The sequence below is a fragment of the Leptopilina boulardi genome, unplaced genomic scaffold (genome assembly GCF_019393585.1).
Source record: "Leptopilina boulardi isolate dan_hultmark-lab unplaced genomic scaffold, ZJU_Lbou_2.1 LbouV2_43, whole genome shotgun sequence".
In the NCBI taxonomy this organism is placed as follows: domain Eukaryota; kingdom Metazoa; phylum Arthropoda; class Insecta; order Hymenoptera; family Figitidae; genus Leptopilina; species Leptopilina boulardi.
This window is the reverse complement of record NW_026137987.1, coordinates 90,102-114,365: the sequence shown is the minus strand read 5'-3', so window position 1 is coordinate 114,365 and position 24,264 is coordinate 90,102. Positions and strand designations below refer to the sequence as shown.

The 24,264-nt window shown below is 25.2% G+C and overlaps 1 protein-coding gene across 4 annotated transcripts in view; it reads left to right on the top strand.

The window, feature by feature from the left end:
- Nucleotides 1-24,264, top strand: part of LOC127289503 (cell adhesion molecule Dscam2-like) — a 159,919-nt gene that overhangs the window by 60,614 nt on the left and 75,041 nt on the right. For all 4 annotated transcript variants that reach the window (XM_051317469.1, XM_051317470.1, XM_051317467.1 and 1 more), the window contains exon 9: nt 17,434-17,553. In XM_051317469.1, coding sequence (XP_051173426.1) covers nt 17,434-17,553 — 120 coding nt within the window. The remainder of the gene's footprint in view (nt 1-17,433; nt 17,554-24,264) is intronic.

Genomic DNA, 24,264 nt, shown 5'->3' with positions numbered 1-24,264 from the left:
TCGAAAATAGTTGATTGTACTTCCGACGACAGTGACGAGCTTACTTTTCAAGAAAATATCAAAAATTTTATTTTTCAATTACCTGAATTGGAGATATTGTGTCTGCCAATCACAAGTCGGGGTACTCTCTAAATCTGAATCAGTAGAAATTTTACTAATTCAATCAGTACTTTTCATTTTAACTGAAGTTTCAGTTATTTTTTGAAATTTACTAATATAATTAGTGAATATGCAAGCAATAGAAAATAACTAAATAATAAATATAATAAATAATAAATAAATAATAATAAATAATAGTAAATAACATAACCTTTAAAATTAACTATTAAATCAGTAGATTTTGTGACCGCCACCATATATTTATATTACTGATTCAATCAGTAATTGATATTTTACTAATTGAATCAGTAAATTTCTACTAATTGTCAGTTGCTCAATTCTCGCTATGGCAATTAGTAGATTTTTACTGCTAATAAGTAAAATATGACTGATTCAGATTTAGAGAGTATTTTCAAGCGACTATGACAGTAAGATAATCCATAATAAATAAGGAATAAAATTTTTTTTTAATAGTTTAAAACCCTTTTTTTTAGGTATAAAATGTTTGAAGCAAAAAAAATAAATTTTGTAATAAAAAAAAATATTTAAGAAAGGTCGCTGAAATGTGGTACTAATCCCTTAAAGCTTATCTAAATTTTTTTCTGTTGCACAAAATTAATCCTGGGAATGTAAATATCAACTTTAAAAAAAATAAATCCACAAATATTAACTTTTAAAGGAAGAAACTTAGGAAATTTGTGAAAAATAGGGATTTTGGACCCATTTACCCCAACTGTGACCTTATCTTCTTTCTATTTTTACTATTTTTCATTGACAATTTTTTTCAACGCTTTTTCAATGATTCTTAAGAATCTCTCGTGTGGATTTTTAAAAATATTTAATTTTTAAAAAAAGAAAGAAAAATATGAGTTAAAATATCATTGCACTCACTGCAAAATCTAGCCTTCTTAAAAGTGCAAAAAACGTCTTGTTTTAAGACACATTTGGTGTCTTAGACGCGAAAAACGTCTTAAAACATGACGTTTTTTGCACTTTTAAGACGGCCAGTTTTTACAGTGCTCTTCTATTAAATATATATGTATTTTTTTAACAATTTTTTAAGTCTTTTTTATCGTCAAATTCTAAAATGGTCAAAAATTAAAATTTTGTTTTTTTACCATCCTATATGTTTTCAGGATACAAAATAAAGTACAGTGGTACAAAATGCTAAAATTTGGTTCAAATTAACTTTTAGACCTCATTTATGAACCAAATTCAAAAATTCCTGTTTCTTCTAACTCAACTCAATTCTAAACTGATTTGTGAGAGTCGATTTTTTTAATTTTTGATTTATAAATTTTTAATATTAATATAAATTGTAAAAAAAAAAAAATTTTTTTAACTTTTTTGTCTATTTCGCTTTTAAATTTTTTTATACTTAAACCCTTCGCAGTGTAGTAGAAAAATCGTTTGTGGGCCCAAAACGGTAAAAAAAAAATTTTCCAAAAAAATTTATCATCGTATTAAAAGTTTTTGGGGTCGCTGAATCCAAATTTAAGGTCAGATTTAAAAAATTCAAAATAACGTACCCAATATGGCGGAAAAATTTAAAATTGATTTGATTCGTTCAAAATTCGGTACTTGGGGTTTTTTTTGGGTTGCTGAATCTGAATTTCAGGTCAAATTGTGATTCAGCGACCCCGAAAAACAAATTTTGAACAAATCAATTTTAAATTTTTCCGCCAATTTTAATTTTTTAAATCTGACCTCAAATTTGGATTCAGCGACCCCGAAAACCTTAGTATATCCATTGACACACAAATCAAATTATGTTTAGTATTTTTTTTCTAATGTGGACATATATGAGGCAAAATTCCTGAATTGTTAATAAACAATTAGTTAACATTGCAATTGTTTATTAACAATCTACTTATCCAAAATACTTCATATAGGGCTCGTTGGATGCGGAATTACCTTAACTTTCAATTGGTAAGTTCAGCATTACCATAACTTTATTTGTTTGTAAAATATTTTATTTTTTATTGTTATTTAACTAAAATTGAACAAAAATACTTCATATAGGGCTTTTGGATGCTTGTTGTTAGTAAAAAATAAAATATTTTACAAACAAATAAAGTTATGGTAACTCTGAACTTACCAATTGAAAGATAAGCTAATTCCGCATCCAACGAGCCCTATATGAAGTATTTTGGATAAGTAGATTGTTAATAAACAATTAGTTAACATTGCAATTGTTTATTAACAATCTACTTATCTAAAATACTTCATATAGGGCTCGTTGGATGCGGAATTACGTTAACTTTCAATTACTAACTTCAGAATTACGGTAACTTTATTCGTTTGTAAAATATTTCATTTGTTATAAACATTAATTAATTAATTAATTAATATCTCAAAAACTTTAAAAGATCCCACTCTGAAAATTACATGTTTTGTAGGAAATTAGTCAAGCTTTCCATTGAGATAGTTAAAAATAATTTTAAAAAATCCGATCTTGAGATAAACGTAAATTAACATTTTGACCTTGAATTTCAAGGTCAAATGTTATTTAAAAAAAAAATTTTTATTAACAGCGTGTAGCCCGTCAAAAAAGCTTTAAAAATCATTATATATATGTTAACTTTCATGCATTCTACTTATAAATATTGTACATTGAAAAAAATTTTTTTTTTCAAAAGTCAAAAATTAAAAACGTTGTAATTAAAAAACTATTTTATTAAATTCAATAATAATTGATTTTTAGACTTTCACCAACAATAACAACATTTTAGAAAAGTATGGATTAAATTCGAGAACTTTTAATTTTTTGTTCGGACATTTCAGGAATTTTGTCTCATATATGTCCACATTAGAAAAAAAGTGGTACGACTTTACTTGGACATATATGGGCCATCGACTGTCGAGAGGTTAACATTGCATACATTTAGTTTCTAGGGGTATGCAAGTGGTAAAAAAAACTTAAAAATTCTTTCAAACAAATTATATAAACAAATAGCAGTATAAGGCTCTTTGTAGAAAAATTTAAAATCGAAAAAATTTGTTTTCTTTTTATTTAAAATTTTTATAAATAAATTTACTTTTGATTATTGCGATTGAACTATTTTTTTATTAAGAAGTTGTTCTTTGATAAATTTTCTAACTTTTTTAAACAATTTTTATAAATAAATACTCTATATGATTATTTCTAATTAGAAATTAATCGAATTTTTTACTATTAATGTTAATTTTTTTATAATTCATTTTATCATTTTTATAAAATAAATTATAAAAGTTAATTTGTGTTAAAATATTAAATTAAAATATTAAAAGAAAATATTAAATATAAATATTATACTATATTCCAAAAGAAAAATAAAGAGAGATAACAATAGAGTCGACTGAAAGTCGAGTCATAATAAACCATTTATGACACACTATTGTATTAGTTGTCCTTTTATACCTGAATATTGAAATTATAATAGTAATATTACTTGGAATATTTGTTTACGTTTCGTTACGTTCTGCCGCCGTCAGATGGCAGAAGCATGCAGGGAGCATAAATTCTCAACTATTTAAACAAAACTTTTTTCGAAAATAAATTAAAGAATTATCAATTGAATAAAAGATTTTCAATAAAATATCTATTATTATTTTTTCAAATTAAAAATAAAATATTCAAATATTCTTAAAAAAAAATTTTTCATTTTTAAAAAATATTTGAAGAACATTTTTAAATCAATTTTTACTATTAATTTATTGACAACGCAAATCAATGGTCTAAAAAAATTATTCAATTAGATGTTCTATAATTTAACTAATTACATTTTTTTAACTCAATTATTTTTTTTAGTAAATTTGCTTTAGATTTTTGCGCGTAAATTTACTGTTTATTAATTAATTGTTTTGAAATAATTTTTTTTATATTTTGTAAAGAATTTATATATTTTATACAAACAAATACAATTTGCCGCAATTTTTGGTCAGAAATTAATTGACTTTTAATCTGTTCAGAATTTTATTCTGAGTTAGAGGTAACAAGAATTTTCGAATTTGGTTCATAATTGTGGTCTAAAATTTAATTTGTGTTAAAATATTAAATTAAAATATTAAATATTTCGAAAGAAAAATAAGGAAAGATATCAACAATAGAGGCGACTGGAAGTCTAGTCATAATAAACCGTTTATGACACCCTATTGTATAAATTGTCCTTCGGTACCTGAATATTGAAATTATAATAGTAATATTATTTGAAGTATTTTTATATATTTCGTTACGTCCTGCCGCCGCCAGATGGCAGAAGCATACAGGGAGAACAATTTGTATAAAAAAAAATATTAAGAAGGAATGTGCCATAACAAAGAGTAAAAATTTTTTTATGCTTTTAAAAAATATGTTAAAGTTGAATTAATTTTACACAATTCATCATCTAGTTTTGAAAATATTTGCAATTAAATTAACATTGTGTCTTATGAAGTTAACTTCTTTAAACCGTTAAATTTAGTTTTTTTTTATTGGGTAGAATTTCATCTGAAATAAAATTCTATACAATAAAATTATACCCAATAAAAATTCTATAAATGCCTATTATTTTAAATGAAAATTCGAGCAAATAAAAATTCAAACAAATAAAAAATCTGTAATATAGAAAATCGGTTTGATGAAAATTATGCAAAATACTAATTCGAACAAATAAAAATTTGGCTTAAAACTAATTATGACAATTGAAATTCGATAAAATGTTAATTCTGACTAATGATTTTTAGAACATAATCATGCGCCCCAATTTTCTTTGGCCAATATCTCATAAATTTTTTACAATATTTGTGACTTTTTTTATTAAGAAGTTGTTCTCTGATAAATTTTCTTACTTTTTTAAACAATTTTTTTAAACAAATACTCTGCATAATCATTTCTAATTAGAAATTAATCAAATTTTTTATAAAAATTGTTTTGAAAAATAAGAAAATTTATTGAAGAACAGTTTTTTATATATAATTTTTATATATAATATTTATATGTAATATTTATATATAATATTTATATATAATATTTATATATAATATTTATATATAATATTTATATAATAGTTTTTATAACAATTGTCAATGGTACAAAAAAATTTTTTTGTTGTCGAAAAATTAATTTGTATTTTAAAATATTAAATATTCAAAAGAACAATAGAGTCGACTGAAAGTCTAGTCATAATAAACCATTTATGGCACTATTGTATTAATTGTCCTTCTATACCTGAATATTGAAATTAAACAAAAATATTACTTGAAGTATTTCTTTACGTTTCGTTACTTCCTGCCGCCGTCAGATGGCAGAAGCATGCAGGGAACACAAAATCGCAGTTATTATTATAATATATTACAGACAGAAATTTTAATATTAATAATTAATTAATTACATTAAACATTAATTATTTCTAAAAAAAAGTAGATAAGCATTGTTTAAATAAAAGCTGCTAAATTTACTAATGAACATTTTTTGTTAAAGCAGAGCAGATTAAAAATTCAATTAATTTCGGACAGTGTATTTGTTTAAATAAATTGTTAAAAATATAAGACAATTTATCGCAAAACAATTGTTTAATTAAAAGAAAAATTAAGCGCAATAATTCCAAGCAAATTTATAAAAAAAAAAACCAAATTCATTTGCACACAAACAGCCCAAATGTGTAAGTGTTTATAAAGATTTGTTTATATAAATGATAAAATTAACTGCAAAAAATTTTTTTTTCATAATAGCGACTTAGATTTAATATTAATTGTAAAAAAAATTTGATTAATTTCTGATCAAAATTGACCGTACTATGTATTTTTTTTTCTTTATAAAAGTTTTGAAAAATAAGAAAATTCATTAAAGAACTATTTTTTATATATAATTTTTATATATAATATTTATATAATATTTTTTATAACAATTGTCAATGGTACAAAAAATTTTTTTTGTGGTCGAAAATTTAATTTGTGTTAAAATATTAAATTAAAATATTAAATTAAAATATTAAATATTCCGAAAGAAAAATAAGGAAAGATAACAACAATAGAGGCGACTGGAAGTCTAGTCATAATAAACCGTTTATGACGCCCTATTGTATTAATTGTCCTTCTGTACCTGAATATTGAAAGTATAATAGTAATATTATTTGAAGTATTTTTATGTTTCGTTACCTCTTGCCGCCGTCAGATGGCAGAAGCATGCAGGGAGCACAAAGTCTAAATTTTTGGACAATCGTGCTTTTTAAAATTTTGAACCATATTATATTCAAAATTCGAACAAATAGACAATGGATAGTTTTTGATTTAGATAAAATAAATCAGATCAGATTTTTAGTTTTCCTTTTTAAAATTGAAAATATTTTTAATTAAAAAAAAAAAAATAAGTTTTGTTATAATTTCTAATATAATCTTCTGGAAAAGGGATAAAATTCCACTCTTAAAAAAAAACAAAAACAAAAAATAGAAATGACCTTCTCCCAGAATCTGACCCAAAACACAGTGTGTATTACATTTACGTTGCTTTGGCTCTCTGGGAATGCGTCGATATCTCGTGGACCCCGAGGTTTGCTTGACTTGACCGAATCATAAGGTAACAGTTGCACCTTCTTTATTTTTAACGTTTTTTTTTCTCTTACTATATCTCTTTCTCTCTTTTACAATCCTGGTGCGTTGCCAACACGTCTAAACATTTTTTCGCATGTTTTTTTTACAAGTGCACGTTTTTTTTTAAACATAAGCACGTTCTTTTTTCCAATAAAATTTTTATAAATTTTGTAAATTTTTGAATGTTGATGGATGATGAATTATGCGTCTTATGAAGCATGTCTTTTTTTTTTTTTTAATACAAAATCACATTCACGATCGTCTCACCGACCCTTGGCTGGCTCTGCTGGACACAATTGGAAGAGAACCTTTTTTATTCTCTTTTGCATGTTCTCTCATCTCTCTCTCTCACTCTCGCTGTATGAATATTTCACACTCTTTTTTCTCTTTACAATCACTTTCTCTCTATCTCTCTTTTTCTCTCACTCTCTTTTATAGATCCTTTTCTTTTTTATATTACTCCCAATACCCGAATGACAAGGCGCAATTTTTTTGCGTCTATTGATTTCCAATTGCAATTTTTTTCTCCCTATACTAATTTTCTATAGAGTAATTTTTTTTTTATTATAGTCTTTTCAAATCCTAAATGGATAATTTCCATGAAAATTCGATTATTGAAATTCAAGTCGATTCGAGAAATATTTAAATTTCCTTTATCATTTATTCTTTTTTTTGTATAAAGTAAATTGAAATTATATTCTAATTATAGAAATTGTTTTAAATATAGACATGATTCAAAAATATGAAAATTTTACATTGAAGTAACGAATTATACTGAAAAGGAAATTTTATTTTATACGAATTATAAAATTAATTTTAACTTTTCTATATCAAATACTCTCTACACTGGAAAAAAAATTTATTTGATTCAAATATCGGTGTATTTGGTTATTATCAAATAAATATTTATTTGAATCAAATATATAGTATTTGAATCAAATATTTCAGTATTTGAAGCAAATAAAATTTATTTGATTCAAATAAGAAATATTTGATTCAAGTAAATATTTATTTGATAATAACCAAATACACCGGTATTTGAATCAAATAAATTTTTTTTTCAGTGTAAATATGAGTTAGTTGAAAAATAACTAATTGTTGATAAAATTTTGATTGACTTTTTGTTTCATAAGTTAGTAAGAAATATAACTAATTATTAGTAAAAAAGTAACTAATTTAAAAAAAAAACTAATAATTAATAAAAAAAACTAACTAGTTATTAGTAAAAAGTAACTAAGTTTTAATAAAACGTAATTTTTTTTAAATTATTAGTAAAAATAAACTAATTTTTAATAACACAAACTAATGATTAATTATTGTTACATGGTCAAAGAAACATTTATTAGAATTAAATAAAAAATTTCTTTGAAACGAAAATAATTTTTTTTTTAATCAAATATAATTTTTTTTTAAACAAAAAAAATTTTCTTTTTATCAAAAGAAAAATTAATCAAAGAAATTGATTTCTTTGAATCAAAAAAAATCTTTTTTCTTTGTGTATAATTAGTTATTTTCAACTAATTTAAATCTAGAGAGTTAAATATTTAGTTTTGCAAATAATAAAATTGTTCTAACAAATTGTAAAAAAAACAATTATATTATTAAATTCTATTAAATTGTGTTTTTATTATTTATAATTACATTTATTAAAATTAAAACACTATTTCCATTTATTGCAAATATAAAAAAAAATTAATTAAACTTAAAAATTATATTGAAATATAAATGAAAATAAATTGAAAATAAAAAACAAAAGAAAATTCGCCCGTCATTCTGGTATTGATGCAAATTGAGGCAAAGTAGTCTAGTAGTACGTATATACTATCTTATATATATCACATATTTGTATTTTATATAAAACTAGTCGTTAGTTGCGAAAACAAATACTTATATATTATATATTATTCGGCTTTCCTCAAAAAAAAAAAAAAAAATACCATCCTTTTGCGCTCGGCCTTGGTCAGCAATAATAATCCCTCTTTTTGAATCCTCTACCTTAAATTAACCTTAAGTTTTTTTTTCAACAATTTTACTTTTTCACGCCAAGCAATTGAAATATTTTTTTTTCTTTTTCTTGTATATTATACATATATATATATATATTTTTTATTTTTCACACTTTGTCACAAAAATGGACGATAAATTTTCGTCTTTGTAAATCTTGTTGAATTTCCCCACTCTCACAGTATCTCGCTTTGTGCAGCGTTTCGTTTTTCTCTCAACACTGTAAAAAGTAGAAATTCCACCCTTTCCTTCCCCCCCTCCTTCCCTCCTACCCAAATCGACCGACCTCGAAACCTCGAAAATTTCGCCAATCCCACACGGGAGGTCTTGTAAAATAAAATAAATAAAAAAAAAAAAAATATTTCTTTTTACGCTTCGACAAAGTGAAAAAAAAGAAATTCTTCGTTTGAGAGGAAATTTTTCTCTTTTAAAATTTTGTACAATTTTATTGTAATTTTTTAATTGAGATGATTATTCTTTTTAACTCATATAATTTTTCTCTCTTTTTAAGAGGAAAAAGACACACTTTTTTACTTTTTTTTCGACAAGGCTACTTTTTTTGATACTAATTTTGGCCAAAAGCCACTAAATACTATTTTTTTCAAAAAAAAAAAAATTTATTAAATGACAGAATTCAAGAATTTTAAATTTTAGCGAATTTTTTGGTTCCTAAAAGCTCGCGCCAAGTTGATGATTTATTATTGCCCGCGTGAACTACAGCTTTATATAATTATTTTTTACACGAATTTTCATTTTTCAAAATAGCATTTAACATAATTTCTTTTTAAACGAACTTTTACTCAATAGAATTTTTAATTTGTCAATTTTTTTTTGACAAAATTTTTATTTTATTAAATTTCTCTTTACCCAACTGTTTTTTTTTAAATTCTAATTTAACCGAAATTCAGCAAATAATTGAATTTTAGAATATTTTGAATTGAAAAATGTTTTAGGGTTAGTCCACTGACTTTCGTCTAATAGTGGTTGCAACCAAATTTTAAAAAAATCTAGTTTTAATATATGTGAAACTCGATGATTCCCTGAGTTTATTAACCATAATATTATGGTAAAAAATTTTATTCCCTTTAAAAATATTAAATATCAAAAGTAGGAGGTTCACAATGTGATTTTGTAACCTTAAATTTTTCAATTTTTTTAAAAACGCTATTATTAAAAAACTATTAAAAATTAGATGTTGAAAATCACCAAAAACATAAATCACATTATTCTGCACAGAGGAACGAAAGAATTATTACAAAAATTTATTATTATTATTTTTGAGGTTTTGCACAAAGACCTTCTATTAAAATCTTACGCAGGTGTTTTGCTTCGTTTTGGAGATAATAATTTTAAAAATATTTTATGTAAAAGGTTAATTAATAGACTTGAAGTTAACTAACCAAATTCAAATAAAAAGTATTTGAACCAATTAAATATTTTTCAAATAATTTGAAGTGTTTGAATCAAATAAATTTTTTTTTCAGTGTAGCAACTTAATTGTTATAAACAATGTCTTAAAGTTGAATTTTCACTCAAAAATAGTTGCGCCGCTATGGTTTTTTGGATAATTATTTATTATCCGAGAACTTTTATTTAACTTTCTTTGATGAAATTTGTTCATATTTAATATAGAAATAAGTGGGAAAAATAAAATTTTTGATCATAGCAACTTAATTGTTATAAACAATGTCTTAAAGTTGAATTTTTACTCAAAAATAGTTGCGCCTCTATGGTTTTTTTAAGAATTAAATATTACCCGAGAACTTTTATTTAACTTTCATTGATGAAATTTGTTCATATTTAATATAGAAGTAGGTAGGAAAATTAAAATTTTTGATCAAAGCAACTGAATTGTTATTAACAATGTCTTAATGTTGAATTTTCACTCAAAAATAGTTGCGCCGATATGGTTTTTTGGATAATTATTTATTATCCGAGAACTTTAATTTAACTTTCTTTGATGAAATTTGTTCATATTTAATATAGAAATAAGTGGGAAAAATAAAATTTTTGATCAAAGCAACTGAATTGTTATTGATAATGCATAAAATATTAATTTTTATCAAAAAAAAATTTCGCCAGAATGGTTTCTTAAATAACTATTTAATTTCCTAGAAATTTGTTTTAACTTTTATTTCTTAAAATTGTTTATAATTAGTTTTTTGTCTTTAATGTTTATTTTTAGTATAAATTTCCTAAAATTTAATAATTGAAATAAACAGATTATTTATATTAAGGTTAAATTTACTGGAAATTTTAATGTATATATTCTTTATAATCTGAAAAATAACACCTTTACTAATTAAAAAAATTAAAGTTTTAATATATATACTATTTTTTTTAAATGATTTGTTATGTTTTTTATGTTAAAATGTATAAATAACTTTATTGTTAATGTATTTTATTGAATTATATATCTACTATCATTTGGGCTATTCACCACTTGCGACGCCTATGCAAAACAGCTTGCGTGGCGCTGCGAGCGTTTTGTGAGACGAATTGAGACGTCTCATACTTCAGCTACATTTTTTATAAAAATATATTAAAATGTAGCGATTTGAAATTGGTCTGTTAACTTCAAGTATTTTAATTAACCTTTTTAAATAAAAAATTTTGAAAATTAATATCTCCAAAACGAAGCAAAACACCTTCGTAAGATTTTAATAGAAGGTAAAGAATATTATAAAAAATCTTTGTGCAAAACCTCAATTTTTTCGGAGCACCGACAAAAAAGTTATAAGTAAATAAAAATCTTGAGAATATTGAAATAAATTTTTTTTTAAAATCGTATATCATCCAAAAATAATAAATTATTGCAATAATTCTTTCGTTCCTCTGTGCAGAATAATGTGATTTATGTTTTTGGTGATTTTCAACATCTAATTTTTAATAGTTTTTTAATAATAGCGTTTTTAAAAAAATTGAAACATTTAAGGTTACAAAATAACATTGTGAACCTCCTACTTTTGTTATTTAATATTTTTAAAGGGAATAAAATTTTTACCATAATATTATGGTTAATGAACTCAGGGAATCATCGAGTTTCACATATATTAAAACTAGATTTTTTTAAAATTTGGTCGCAACCACTATTAGACGAAAGTCAGTGGACTGATCCTTCACTGAGAAAAATGATCTATTAAACATTAAACTTTTTTCCTTTTAAATCAAGTCCTTTAATGGTTAAAAGAATTAATTTTATTATAAAAGGAATCTTTTAAATTTAAAAATGTTGGTCGTTTGTTGACAAAACAAAAAGAGTTTGACGAATAAAAGATTTCTTTTGCTTTTCTAATGAAATCCTTTTATGACATAAAAAAATAATAATTTAAAATAAAAATAAATTAATAAAAAATATTTTATTAGTATTAATTTATATTACAATTATGCATTTACAATAAATTACTTTCATTAATTTTAATTTGTTTTAATTTTTAACAATCAAAGTACTATTTTTAAAAATAAAATTTTTTATTCCTTTACTGTTTTTATTACAGAAAATGGTATTACTTTCAATGTTTTAAAACTAATGACCATCGATGATTTTGTAAAATATAACCTTAATATTTCCATGGGTTCAAAAATTTTAATCCAAAAATTTTTCGAAATTGAAAGTGAAAATAATTTCCGTGAATTGAATTTGAAAAATTCACTTGTAATTTGTAAAATTAAACCAATGAAAAAGGACATTTTTACTATTTTTTCATTTTTTATCTTTATAAATTTTATTTACTTTAAATTGAAAATTTTCAAATTTAATTTTATAATTGATCTCTCAAAACTATGAAAAGAAGGTATAAAAAAATTAATATAAAATAATAGAAATTATGAAAATTTTCCGAGTTTTATGTAAAAAACTATTAACTTATTAATAATAATAAATATAAATAATTTCATTTCATTTTATTTAAAATTAATAAATGACAGTAATTCTTTAATTATTAACAATACTAATAAATAAAAAATTAATAAACTATTTATTTTTATTTCTTTAAAAATATTTCCTTTAAATAGTAAACTAAATTCATTTAATAATTAAAGGATACACTTTAAAAGACTTTCCTTTTGTCCTAAAAGGAAATCCTTTCAAATAAATATTGAAAGGAAAATCCGCTTATGATAAAAGGATTCTTTTAAACTTAAATAGATTGTTTTCTCAGTGTTTATATAATTGAAATCCCAAGATCTTGATTAAAGTTATTAGAAATAATTATTTTAAAAAAAAATTTGAATATTTATTTATTTATTTAAATTTACAAACGGGTGCACCCAAAAAAAAGTAATCTTAAATTTAGAGGAAAATTCCTCTTCTAAAATCCTTTGAATATTTTCTCTTAAAATACGAATATTCCATTTCACTGAAGAATATTTTTATTCTTTGTTGTAATGGAACAATGACAAAAGGAGTACTTTTGCATTTTCCTCTTCAATTACGATTTTCCTGTTTAAATTTAGTATATTTGAAAAAAGGAAAAGTAAATACATGATATCGATTACATTTTTTTCCTGTTTGACATTTACTCTTTTGTTTTTCGAAACTGTCAATTTTCGTATTTTGTCATAATAGTGTTGTGTTATAAATCGAAAGACCAAAATGGAAAAGTGACTCCAAGAGAGGATATATTGAATGGAGGTATAAATACAGAAAATATAAACTCTCGATGAATCTTCATTTCTTACTAATTTTCTTAAATATTTGCGTCGAACCTCTTTGATATTTGCAACTGGCTATAATAGCATTTTTTATTATTATTGTAATTAAATCTAATGTATTGATGCTCAGCAAAAAGCAAGAAATTTTTTTCAGAAATGTTTAATTAAAAACCAATATTTCATTCTTTATTCCAGGAATCTATTATAATTTACCTTTTTTGAATGTAAATAATTAAATCTTATTAAATATTTATTATATTATTTAAATTAAAAAAAATTATTGGTTCTCTTGATATTAATAACACTAGGAATTTTTTTTGTTGAGGTTTTGATATCAACATTTAATTCAATGTGTCAAAACTGTACTTTATTATCAATACATAACCATTATTGTCGAATAATTTATTCAAAACCTGTGTATTACGGTTATTTTCAACTTGACAAAATATTAGAATATTATTCTTTCTTTAAGAGGATTTTTTCGAGAGGAAAATCCTTCTAAATTAAGATTATTACTTTTGATACCAAAATTAAGAGGAAAATATGCATTACATTTAGAGGAATCCTCTAGAATGAAGATTACTTTTTTTAAGGTGTGATAAACCCTTTACAAAGTTTAAAGAAATAAGAGACGCAGTATTACATCATAAAAATAGTTGTGCGCAAAGTAGCAATAAACCTATTTAAATTAGTATCAAAGAAATTCAAGGAATCATTATATTGATTTCCCTCTCTACACAGTCGACTGATAATAGAATTTCTTCCATAATTAGTACGATGGAAATTGACATGAAATATAGAATAATTCCTAGATGGTCTTGAAGGAACACGAAATTTTATTAATGAAAGTATCGCAGGACAGTTGATGAAACCATTGAGAATTTTAAATAAAAAAAGCAAATCATTATACCTAAATCTAGATTCAACCTTAGGAAGTCCTAAGTTAGATCGCAGGTCATCGTAGTTATGTGAGAAAAAATCAAAGCTGATACTGAGCAGTCTAGCCGCGAAATGTAAAAAACGATTTTGAACTCTTTCAAGCCTAATGATGTGAATGAACACAGTAAACTTGGTTGTCTCTTTTTCTATTGCAACGTTTTGATGCACATAAGTTATATCAAAAAGAGATCGTTTTGTGTATCATTTTTAGAAATGATACACGAAACGGTCTCATTTTTTGATGCAAAAAATTTAATCAATTTATATCAATCATGGCCGAATTGAATCGACTCAAAATTAAACGAATTTTTTTCAGATATTTTGGTAATAGTACAATTGCGGAGACCATTTCACTATTTAATTTGAAAATGAAAATAACAGAAAATCAAAGACAATGTGCAATTCGATAAATAAAAAGTGACAGCTTATAAACATAACCTAAAATGCATGAGAAAAAATTTGTCGATAAAATCAATATAGCCGAGCTTTTTAGAAGGTAGATGGCAGTTTTGCTTTTTATAAAAACGATTCAGAAAAAATTTAAAGAAAGAAAATAGATGAGTGCTGCCATCTACCTTCTAAAAAGCTCGGCTATATTGATTTTATCGACAAATTTTTTCTCATGCATTTTAGGTTATGTTTATAAGCTGTCACTTTTTAATTATCGAATTGCACATTGTCTTTGATTTTCTGTTATTTTCATATTCAAATTAAATTGTGAAATGGTCTCCGCAATTGTACTATTACCAAAATATCTGAAAAAAATTCGTTTAATTTTGAGTCGATTCAATTCGGCCATGATTGATATAAATTGATTAAATTTTTTACATCAAAAAGTGAGACCGTTTCGTGTATCATTTCTAAAAATGATACACAAAACGATCTCTTTTTGATATAACTTATGTGCATTAAAACGTTGCAAAGATTTGATGCAATTTTGGTCTCAATTTGATACTTTTAGGAAAACTGTGAAATAATAGGGAAACCAAACAACAGATGCAAATTCGAGAATGGATAAAACATAAGAGAAGTAAAGTACCTTAAGAGATATTAAACTCTTGAATTCTGACGCATTTCTCATAATATAACCCAAGTATCGAAGGGCCTTATTTACTGTAAAAGATATGTGCTCCGTAAAAGTTAAATCAAAACTTAGTTTGACACCCAAATCTCGAATTTTTGTTACACGATTTAATACAAAATTGTCAATAGCATAATTATGATGTGTTATAATTTTTTTTTTTTGAAAATCTGATTACTGAACACTTATTTATATTTAGAAAAAATTTGTTTTTTGAACACCAATTTTGAAGACAATCTATATCAGTTTGAAAAGCAGAATAATCCTTGTGTAAAATTAATAATTTTATAAAGTTTCGAGTCATCTGCAAAGAGAAGAAATTGACAAAATTTAAAAGTATGATTGATATAATTAATATATAAAAGAAATAAAAGAGGACCTAAGGTCGATCCTTAAGTAACACCAGATGTAGCAGTGATCATCCTCGAGTAAATTCCATCAACACGAACACATTGATTTCTATTGGTTAAATATCTTTAAAGCCATAGAATAACTTTAGGACTAAATTCCATTATACTCATTTTTTTTTCTAAAGAATTGAATAAAAATTTTTAATAATAATTGAATTTCATGAGATTTTGAATTAAAATTTTTGTAAATTAGAATTGCTGAAAATTATTAACAGTTTCAAAGTGTAATTAAATTTTAGAGATTTTTATTCAATTAAAAAATGTTTTATTTAATTGAATTTTTGAATAATTGGATGGAAATTATTAATTTAGCAAAGAATTTTATACAAATTTTAAAAATAATTGAATTTTGGAAGAGTTCGAGTTAAGATTTTTAGAAATAATTGAATTTTTGGAGATTTTTAATTAAAATTGTTGTTTTAAAATACTAAATATTTTATATAAGTTTCCGATTTCAAGTTCTAGAATTTAAGAAATCCGATAAACTAATTTTACTTCATTTTAAAGATGCCACATTTTTGATACTTTTTTTTTAATTTTGTGGATACTTTTTTTTTAAAAATGATTCTTTTTCATATTTTTCTTAGTCTGTCATAACGCTTCGAAGACTGAAAAAAGCAATAGATCTTTTTCCTTTTATATTGAGAAAAATTTTTTTCAAAATCTTTACTCTCTAAATCTGAATTAGTAAAAATGTTTACTTATTTGAATTAGTCACTTACTTTTTGTTTCTGACTTAGTAAAATTTTACTAATTATTAGTAACTTTTACTAACAATTAAAATAATTTTATTAAGTTAAAAGCAAAAAGTGAGTCGCACTAATTCAAATTAGTAAACATTTTTAATAATTTAGATTTAGAGAGTACGTACATTAATATTTAAGAATACTTTACTTACTGTCAAATTAAGAGTATTTTTTTTATATTTATGAGGAAAAAATTGCATAAAACTAAAAATAAATCCTCTCAAACGAAGAAATTTTTTTTCGCTGTAAGATGCACGAAAATGAACTAAATGTTGAAAAAATCTTCAATGAGATCTCTCGTAATAATTCTAATCCTAATTTATTATCCTTCATCTCAAATTTACTCTATATTATATACAAATACCATCATAAAACCTCTTTCACAATTCTCATTTTCTTTGTCAACTATTTTAAATTACTCCAAAATTTAATTGTAAAATATTTTTTTTGTTAATTTTAACTTTTCTTTTATCATAGTAACTATAATTTTTCCATTATTATTTATATTTAATTGTAAAATTAAATTAGCAATTAAATAAAAATAAAATATTCAAAAAAAATAAGTGAAGTAAAGTATAAAATTAAAGTAAAAAGTAAAATAAGTTTTTATAGTAATTAAATAAATTATAAAAATAAAAATGAGCTCGTCGTTGGCGTTATTTGTAAAAATTAAAAACTCGAGTCACATTTAGAAGTTGAGTTATTTTTTTTTCATTTTATTTTATTCATTTTCCCCATTCTCATCTGTAAAAGCATAATTTTCTCAAATGAGATATAATATAAAAAGTAGAGATGACATTGTTCATTTTCCATGCGAATCCCACGCTTTTAAATCCTTGTCACTTTAAGAAGAAAAAAAAAAAGAATTTTTCTTTTTTAAATCGCTAACGACCAGTAACTTTTATTAAAGACCCGTGACGGAATTTTTATAGTGGAGTTATCTCATTTTCAGTGCCACCACAATGGATCGTCGAGCCTATTGACGTTAGTGTTGAAAGAAACAGACACGTTTCTTTACATTGTCAAGCACAAGGTGTGCCAACTCCCACCATTGTTTGGAAAAAGGGAACAGGTAATTAAAAATCTTAAACTTTTTTTTTATCATTCACGATATCCCACTTGGAAAGATTCCCCGGAAAGTGCCCCCTGGAGGTTCTATCAGAATTCAGCCGGAACTTCCAACGCAATTCCGTCGGAATTCCATCGGAGTTCCAAAGAATTTCCGATGGGATTCCGACAAAATTCCGACGGAATTAGGACTCTAAAAATTTTGAAGAAAATTAATTGGAATTCCGTCAGAACTCCGTCAGAATCCCATCGGAAATTCTTTGGAACTCCGATGGAATTCCGACGGAATTACGTTGGAAGTATCGGCGGAATTCTGATAGAACCTCCAGGGGGCACTTTCCGGGGAATCTTTCCAAGTGGGTACTGTGAGCCCATTTTCACCGTGTGCAGAATGTTTGTATACAGAGCTTCTGCGCAGACGCAAAATATATCTACTGCCTTTAACCTCAAGGAAAATTAAATTTATCCACACGGTGAAAATGGTCTCTATATGTAATAAATCTTATTGAAAAAATGTTTTTTTTTTGCTTTTTTCCATAGCAACATGTTAATAGTTAATTATCTTTGCTGATATGGAGGTTAAAATTTACATTCTTCTGTGGATTTAATTAATTAATATCAAGTATATGTGACGCTTCACGGTGAAAGGGTGGTGCTTATCTGCTTAACATTTTAGGTTATGTTCATGGTAGTTTTTACTTTATTAAAGATTTATTTTTGATTATTTAACATAAAAAGCATTTTTTTAAGGAAAATATTGCATCTAATAAATAATTAAATAGTTTGTATCGAAAACTAGTCGTTTTTATATTTATTTTTACTGCAAATTTTAGTTCTGTCAAAAACAGCTAAGCACCCTTTCACTGTGGAGCGTCACATATAAATAACAAGCAATTAAAATATTCGATATCTATAATATTTACTTATTTTTAGCTTTTAGTCTTCTGTTTTATTTTTAAACAATATTCTGCTCATGATAAAGGTTGAAAATACATTAAAAAAAAAAAAGAATAAATAAAAATTTATTGAGAACAAAATCAATTATTATCCTCAATATAATATGGTTCTTGAGAATTTATTGGTTATTAGAGAGAAATGAGGGGCTGACCATTGCTGATTATTTTCCCCTTTTAGTAAAGGTCTGACTAGCGCTCGCTATATTCCCCTTTACTTATTGGACGTGCTACGAAGTAGTAATGGTCGAACTACAGTCAGACGGAATGTTCCCATCGCGCGATGTAAACCTCGGCGATTTATGAATTCCATTAGCGCTCGCACCAACTATAGATATATATATTTCTCTTTTCCGATTGAATTTTCAGATATCTCGTTTGCACATTTTGCGAACGAACACTTTTTTTCTAAATACCCCCCCCCCCACCCCTCTCGCTCTGATTTTTTTTTTATTCTCGAGGAAAACTTTACTATATATGTGTGTGTGTGTGAAACTCGCGTGCTAGTTCTTTTTGCTTGATTTATCGTTAGCTTTCTTCTTTTAGAAAATTTAGTACACTGGTCAAATAACTTATACCATGTCGAAGTGTATTTTAAAAATTATATTTCACGCAAGCATTGCGTTTTTCTTTATAAATTCTTTATAAATGTTATATACTTAGATATAGAATATTTTTTAAATTTAAAAATAATACATTTACAACTTTTTGAAAGAAAGTAAATTTAAGATTTGAATTATAATTGATTTATCAACATATCATTCAAGCTTTTTTAACCCTACGTTAAACCTACTTCGACCCAACGTTGAACCTAAAATGTCTGTATATTAAATCTTCTTTGGTCCTATGTTGAACCTACATTGTCCCAATATTAAAACGACTTAGACCCTTTGTTGAACCCATATTGACCCAACATTAAAACTAATTAGACCTTACATTGAACCCATTTTGACCTAATATTAAACTAGTTCTAGCGCTCAACCTACTTTGACCCTATATTTAAGCTACTTAGAACCTACATTGAACCTACATATAGGCCTTGGGTTAAACACTACTTTAACCCTATATTAAAAATACGTATACGTTGAATCTATTTCGGCCCCATAATTAATCTAGTGCAACCCTACGTGGAACCTACCAACCTACCTTACCTTATATTAAAACTTTTTAAATCCTACATGTAACCTATGAGAGATTCTTTTTCAATCGCCCCAGCCCAAAAAGTCAATGTTCTGGGATTGGCTTCATACTTTGGTAAATTGTTGTCCTATATGATAGTAATAAATCCCTAAAATATAAACTCATTAAAAAAATATTTGTAGAAAGTAGAGGGGGTTGAAGTTTTGACGTTAAGGGTAACCTTGTCATTTTCAAATCCGTTTAACTATGACAAAAGTTAATGGATTTTAATTTATCTATAATGAATTTTATTGCATTTTTCACGTACTTTTCAAAAATGTATACGAAATTTAAAAAAAAAATTTTTAACCCCTTTTTTGTCAAAATCAACCCTTATTTTTCGATTTTCACCCCTTCGGGTATTTTTTTTTTATTTTATTTTCATTGGAAAGCTGAGGTTTTTTCCCATAAGCTATGTAAATATAAAAATGGGACAACAATAATTTTGTGAGAAACATAATATTAAATAAGGCGGTGCCTATCTAAATCCTCAAAGATGATCTCCAGGTACACCACTTATCGGCACCGCCTACTTTAATATTCTGTTTCTCACAAAATTATTGTTGTCCCATTTTCATATTTACATAGCTCATCGGAAAAAACCTCAGCTTTCCAATGAAAATAAAAAAAAAAAAAAAAAATACCCGAAGGGGTGAAAATCGAAAAATAAGGGTTGATTTTGACAAAAAAGGGGTTAAAAATTTTTTTTTTTAAATTTCGTATACATTTTTGAAAAGTACGTGAAAAATGCAATAAAATTCATTATAGATAAATTAAAATCCATTAACTTTTGTCATAGTTAAACGGATTTGAAAATGACAAGGTTACCCTTAACGTCAAAACTTCAACCCCCTCTACTTTCTACAAATATTTTTTTAATGAGTTTATATTTTAGGGATTTATTACTATCATATAGGACAACAATTTACCAAAGTATGAAGCCAATCCCAGAACATTGACTTTTTGGGCTGGGGCGATTGAAAAAGAATCTCTCCTATATAGACGGCGTTAAGGGGTTAGGGGTAGTCAGAATTTTCAAAAAATCAAATTTTTTTTTTTGCATTTTCGTTAAGTAAAATATCTTAAAAATAATCTCTGAAAATTTCAAGTTAATCCGATAATTCGTTTTTAAGTTATTCGACAAATAACAAAGAGAGCTCGGGCCTTTGAAAGCGTTCGGGAGCGCTTGCAGCTAGTGGCAGCTGCAAGAAATCGGCTTTTAGGGTTCTATTGTCATCGATGAACTCAGACTTGGGTATATGTAGTAGTACCTAAATTAATATGGCCCAGGAATAGATGACTCGGTGTAAGTAATTTAATAATTCGTTTTTTTGTACGTAAATCTAGTGTGAAACTAAACGCGTTTTTCTCAAAACTATGTTTTTTGAACTGGTGACAACTATAACTCGAAAACCGCTCAGTCGATTTTAATGAAATTTATACAGCTTTTAGAATACATAATAAACTCGGGCCTGATCGAAGGATTTTTTTTTTTTTTGAAAAATTTCGATTTTTTAAGACCAATTAACTGTTGATTTTTTCCCAAAAATCTAGACAAAAATTTCCTGAGGCCGCCATTTTGTTAATTTTTGAAAAAAAAAAAAATCCTTCGATCAGGCCCAGGATTATTTATTTATAAAACTAATTTTTTTTATACGATTGATTTCTGATTAATCTCCAAGGACTTATGATTGTCACCGCAAGGACCTTTTTTTGGAACTGGGTTAACACAAACAGCTGTAACTTCGGAAATAAAAATTTTTTTTTTTTGAAATTTTCGTGACTTCAAGTCAAAACATTGTTTAATAATACCATATTACTACTTTTGTAAAATAAAATTATTTAATAGCAAAAAAAAAATACTGAAAATTCTCATTTTTTCGTGCCTCTGACTACCCCTAACCCCTTAACACAGAAAAAACCTGAATTCAAATTGAGTATAGATTCTATACTCAATTTGATTCGCAACAAAAATGAAACTGGTTGTTTCATTTCGAGTTCTAAGGTAAAAGTATCAAAATGAAACAGGCAAGTTTCATTTTGAGAAAAAGAAAAATGGAAAAATATTGTGAAATAACGAATAATTTTGCACAAAAACATGAAATATAATAATTACAAAGAAGTAAATAACACGCTAGACTTAATATATTTGATTAAAAATTGCTTGTAATCGCGTAATAAAATAATAAAGGAAATATGTTTTTAGGTTAGAAAAATGAAAACATGTGTTTTGACAACAGGAACGGTACTGCCAACTTAAATAATAGCGGTAAATTTAAAAACTTATGAAATTAATTATTATCTACGTAAATAATAATAAATAATTTTTATTTAAAAACTTCTAAATATTCGTACTGGTCAAAATAATCTTTCTGGTGTTGTTGAAATATTAGAAACAATAATTGAAATACAAAATTACTCTGCTTATGATGCCAACTTAGAAATCTGAAATTCCAGCCAATATCATTTTGAATAACATGAAGTTTGTCCCATATTCATTTCGATACCCAAAAGAAAATGAGTTGCAACAAAAATGAGTCCAAGTTTTTTCTGTGAAACCAACTTTCATTTTACCTATACAATTAAAGCTATTTCGAACCTACGTTGAAACTATTTTGTCCCTATATATTAAAACTAAACTTAGAACCTACATTGAACCTATATAAATTTAAGGTTAAACCTACTTTAACCTTATTTTAAAACTACTTAGACCCTAAATTGAATCTACTTCGACTCTACGTTGAACCTACTTTGACTCTATATTAAAACTACTTGAACTTTACATTGAACCTACTTAGGCGTTGCGTTTAACCTACTTTGAAACTACTTAGACCCTACATTGAATTAGACCTTGGTTTAAACCTACTTTTACAACTTCCTAGACCCTACGTTGAACCTACTTAGACATTTCGTTTAACTTTAAACCCACTCACTGCAAAAAGAAGTATCTTAATGTAAGATGTTTTGGTAGTCATTTTAAAGATGTTTTGGTAGTGACTTTTTAGTCATTTGAAATATCTAAATTTAAGATATGTTAATAGTATCTTTGCCAAAGTGCTTCACATATTTTTGATGAAAACAATTTTGAGGTTAACTATGACCTCTTATGAAAGATGCTTAATGTATTTTATATTTTAGTAACTTCAAATTCTGACGTATCTTAGAATGTACAAGCATCTTTTTTCTAAATATCTTATGTCTCCACAAATATCTTAATTGAAGTTACTTATACAGTAAAACCCCGACTTACGCTACCTCGTTTTACGCGATTTCGGAGATACGCGTTTTTTTATGGCCGCGCGAATTACAAGGAAAAAATTAATTCAGTATATTTTACAAAACTGTGACGGAGTAGCGGATATAGCTCTTTACGAAACAGAGTTTTGTAAAATGTGATGGATATTTACGGATAAACTACAAAAATTTCATTGCGTTTATACTGAATATTTCTCAAGTTTATTCTGAATATTTAGTGACATTTTACAACACTCAGTTTCGTAAAGAGCTGTATCCGCTACTCCGTGATAGTTCTGTAAAATCTACTGAATTAATTTTTTCCGTGTAACTTTTTAATTAATTAATAAATAATTTATTATTGTTTTTGCTTCCTCGTGGAGGAAGCTATGTAGTCCTTTCGTTTATAAACTTTTTAAAAATGGTGAAAACAAATTTTCCTCTATATAGAAACATGTTATATGAGATCCTGATCAATTGTCCGGATGTATGTATGTGTGTGTGTGTATGTGTGTGTGGATCGTTTTTGTGAACACGATATCTTTAACAGGTTTTAATGGATTTGGATAAAATTTGGTAGGCTTATTTAACACATTAATCTCTCAAAAATGACGAGAGGATTTTTAAAAATACCCAAAAAAAAAAATTTTATCGTCTTTTTTCCAAAAATTTTTTTTTAATTGAAAAAATTTTTAAATCGAAAAATTTAAGGTAATATATAATATAATCGTCTTCTTTATGTCAAGATGAATCGATTGATATATATAAAGTATAGATTTGATTGAAATTTAAAGAATTAAAGAAAGTTAAAAAATGAAAAATTCTCATTTTAGCTAAAAAATGATGTGTTTATTTAAATTCATGTTTATATATGAAATAATTTTATTCCCTGCATTGAAACGAATTGGTTGGTATATATAAAGCATAGATTTGATTTAAAATTTGAGAATTAATAAAAATTGAAAAATCGAAAATTCATATTTTAGCTAAAAAATTTTGTGTTTTTTTTAAATTCAAGTTGATGAATAAAATAATTGTATTGCTTGCATTAAAACGAATCGATTCGTATATATAAAGTTTATGTTACACTCAAAATTAATTAAAATTTTCTTTATTTTTCAAAAAATTTAATTAATTTAAAACATTTTTAACTCGAAATTTTTTAAATCAATCAATTGAATTGGACAAATTCATTGCTTCCTTCACGAGGAAGCGAATTTTTTGCTTCACACAATGAGGAAGCATAATGTTTATGAAATAAACATAAAGGACCCCCTCCTTGTTTACGTTGTTTTTATTCATAAAAATGTAAATAGATTTATTACTTGATATTTTATTAAACATATTTT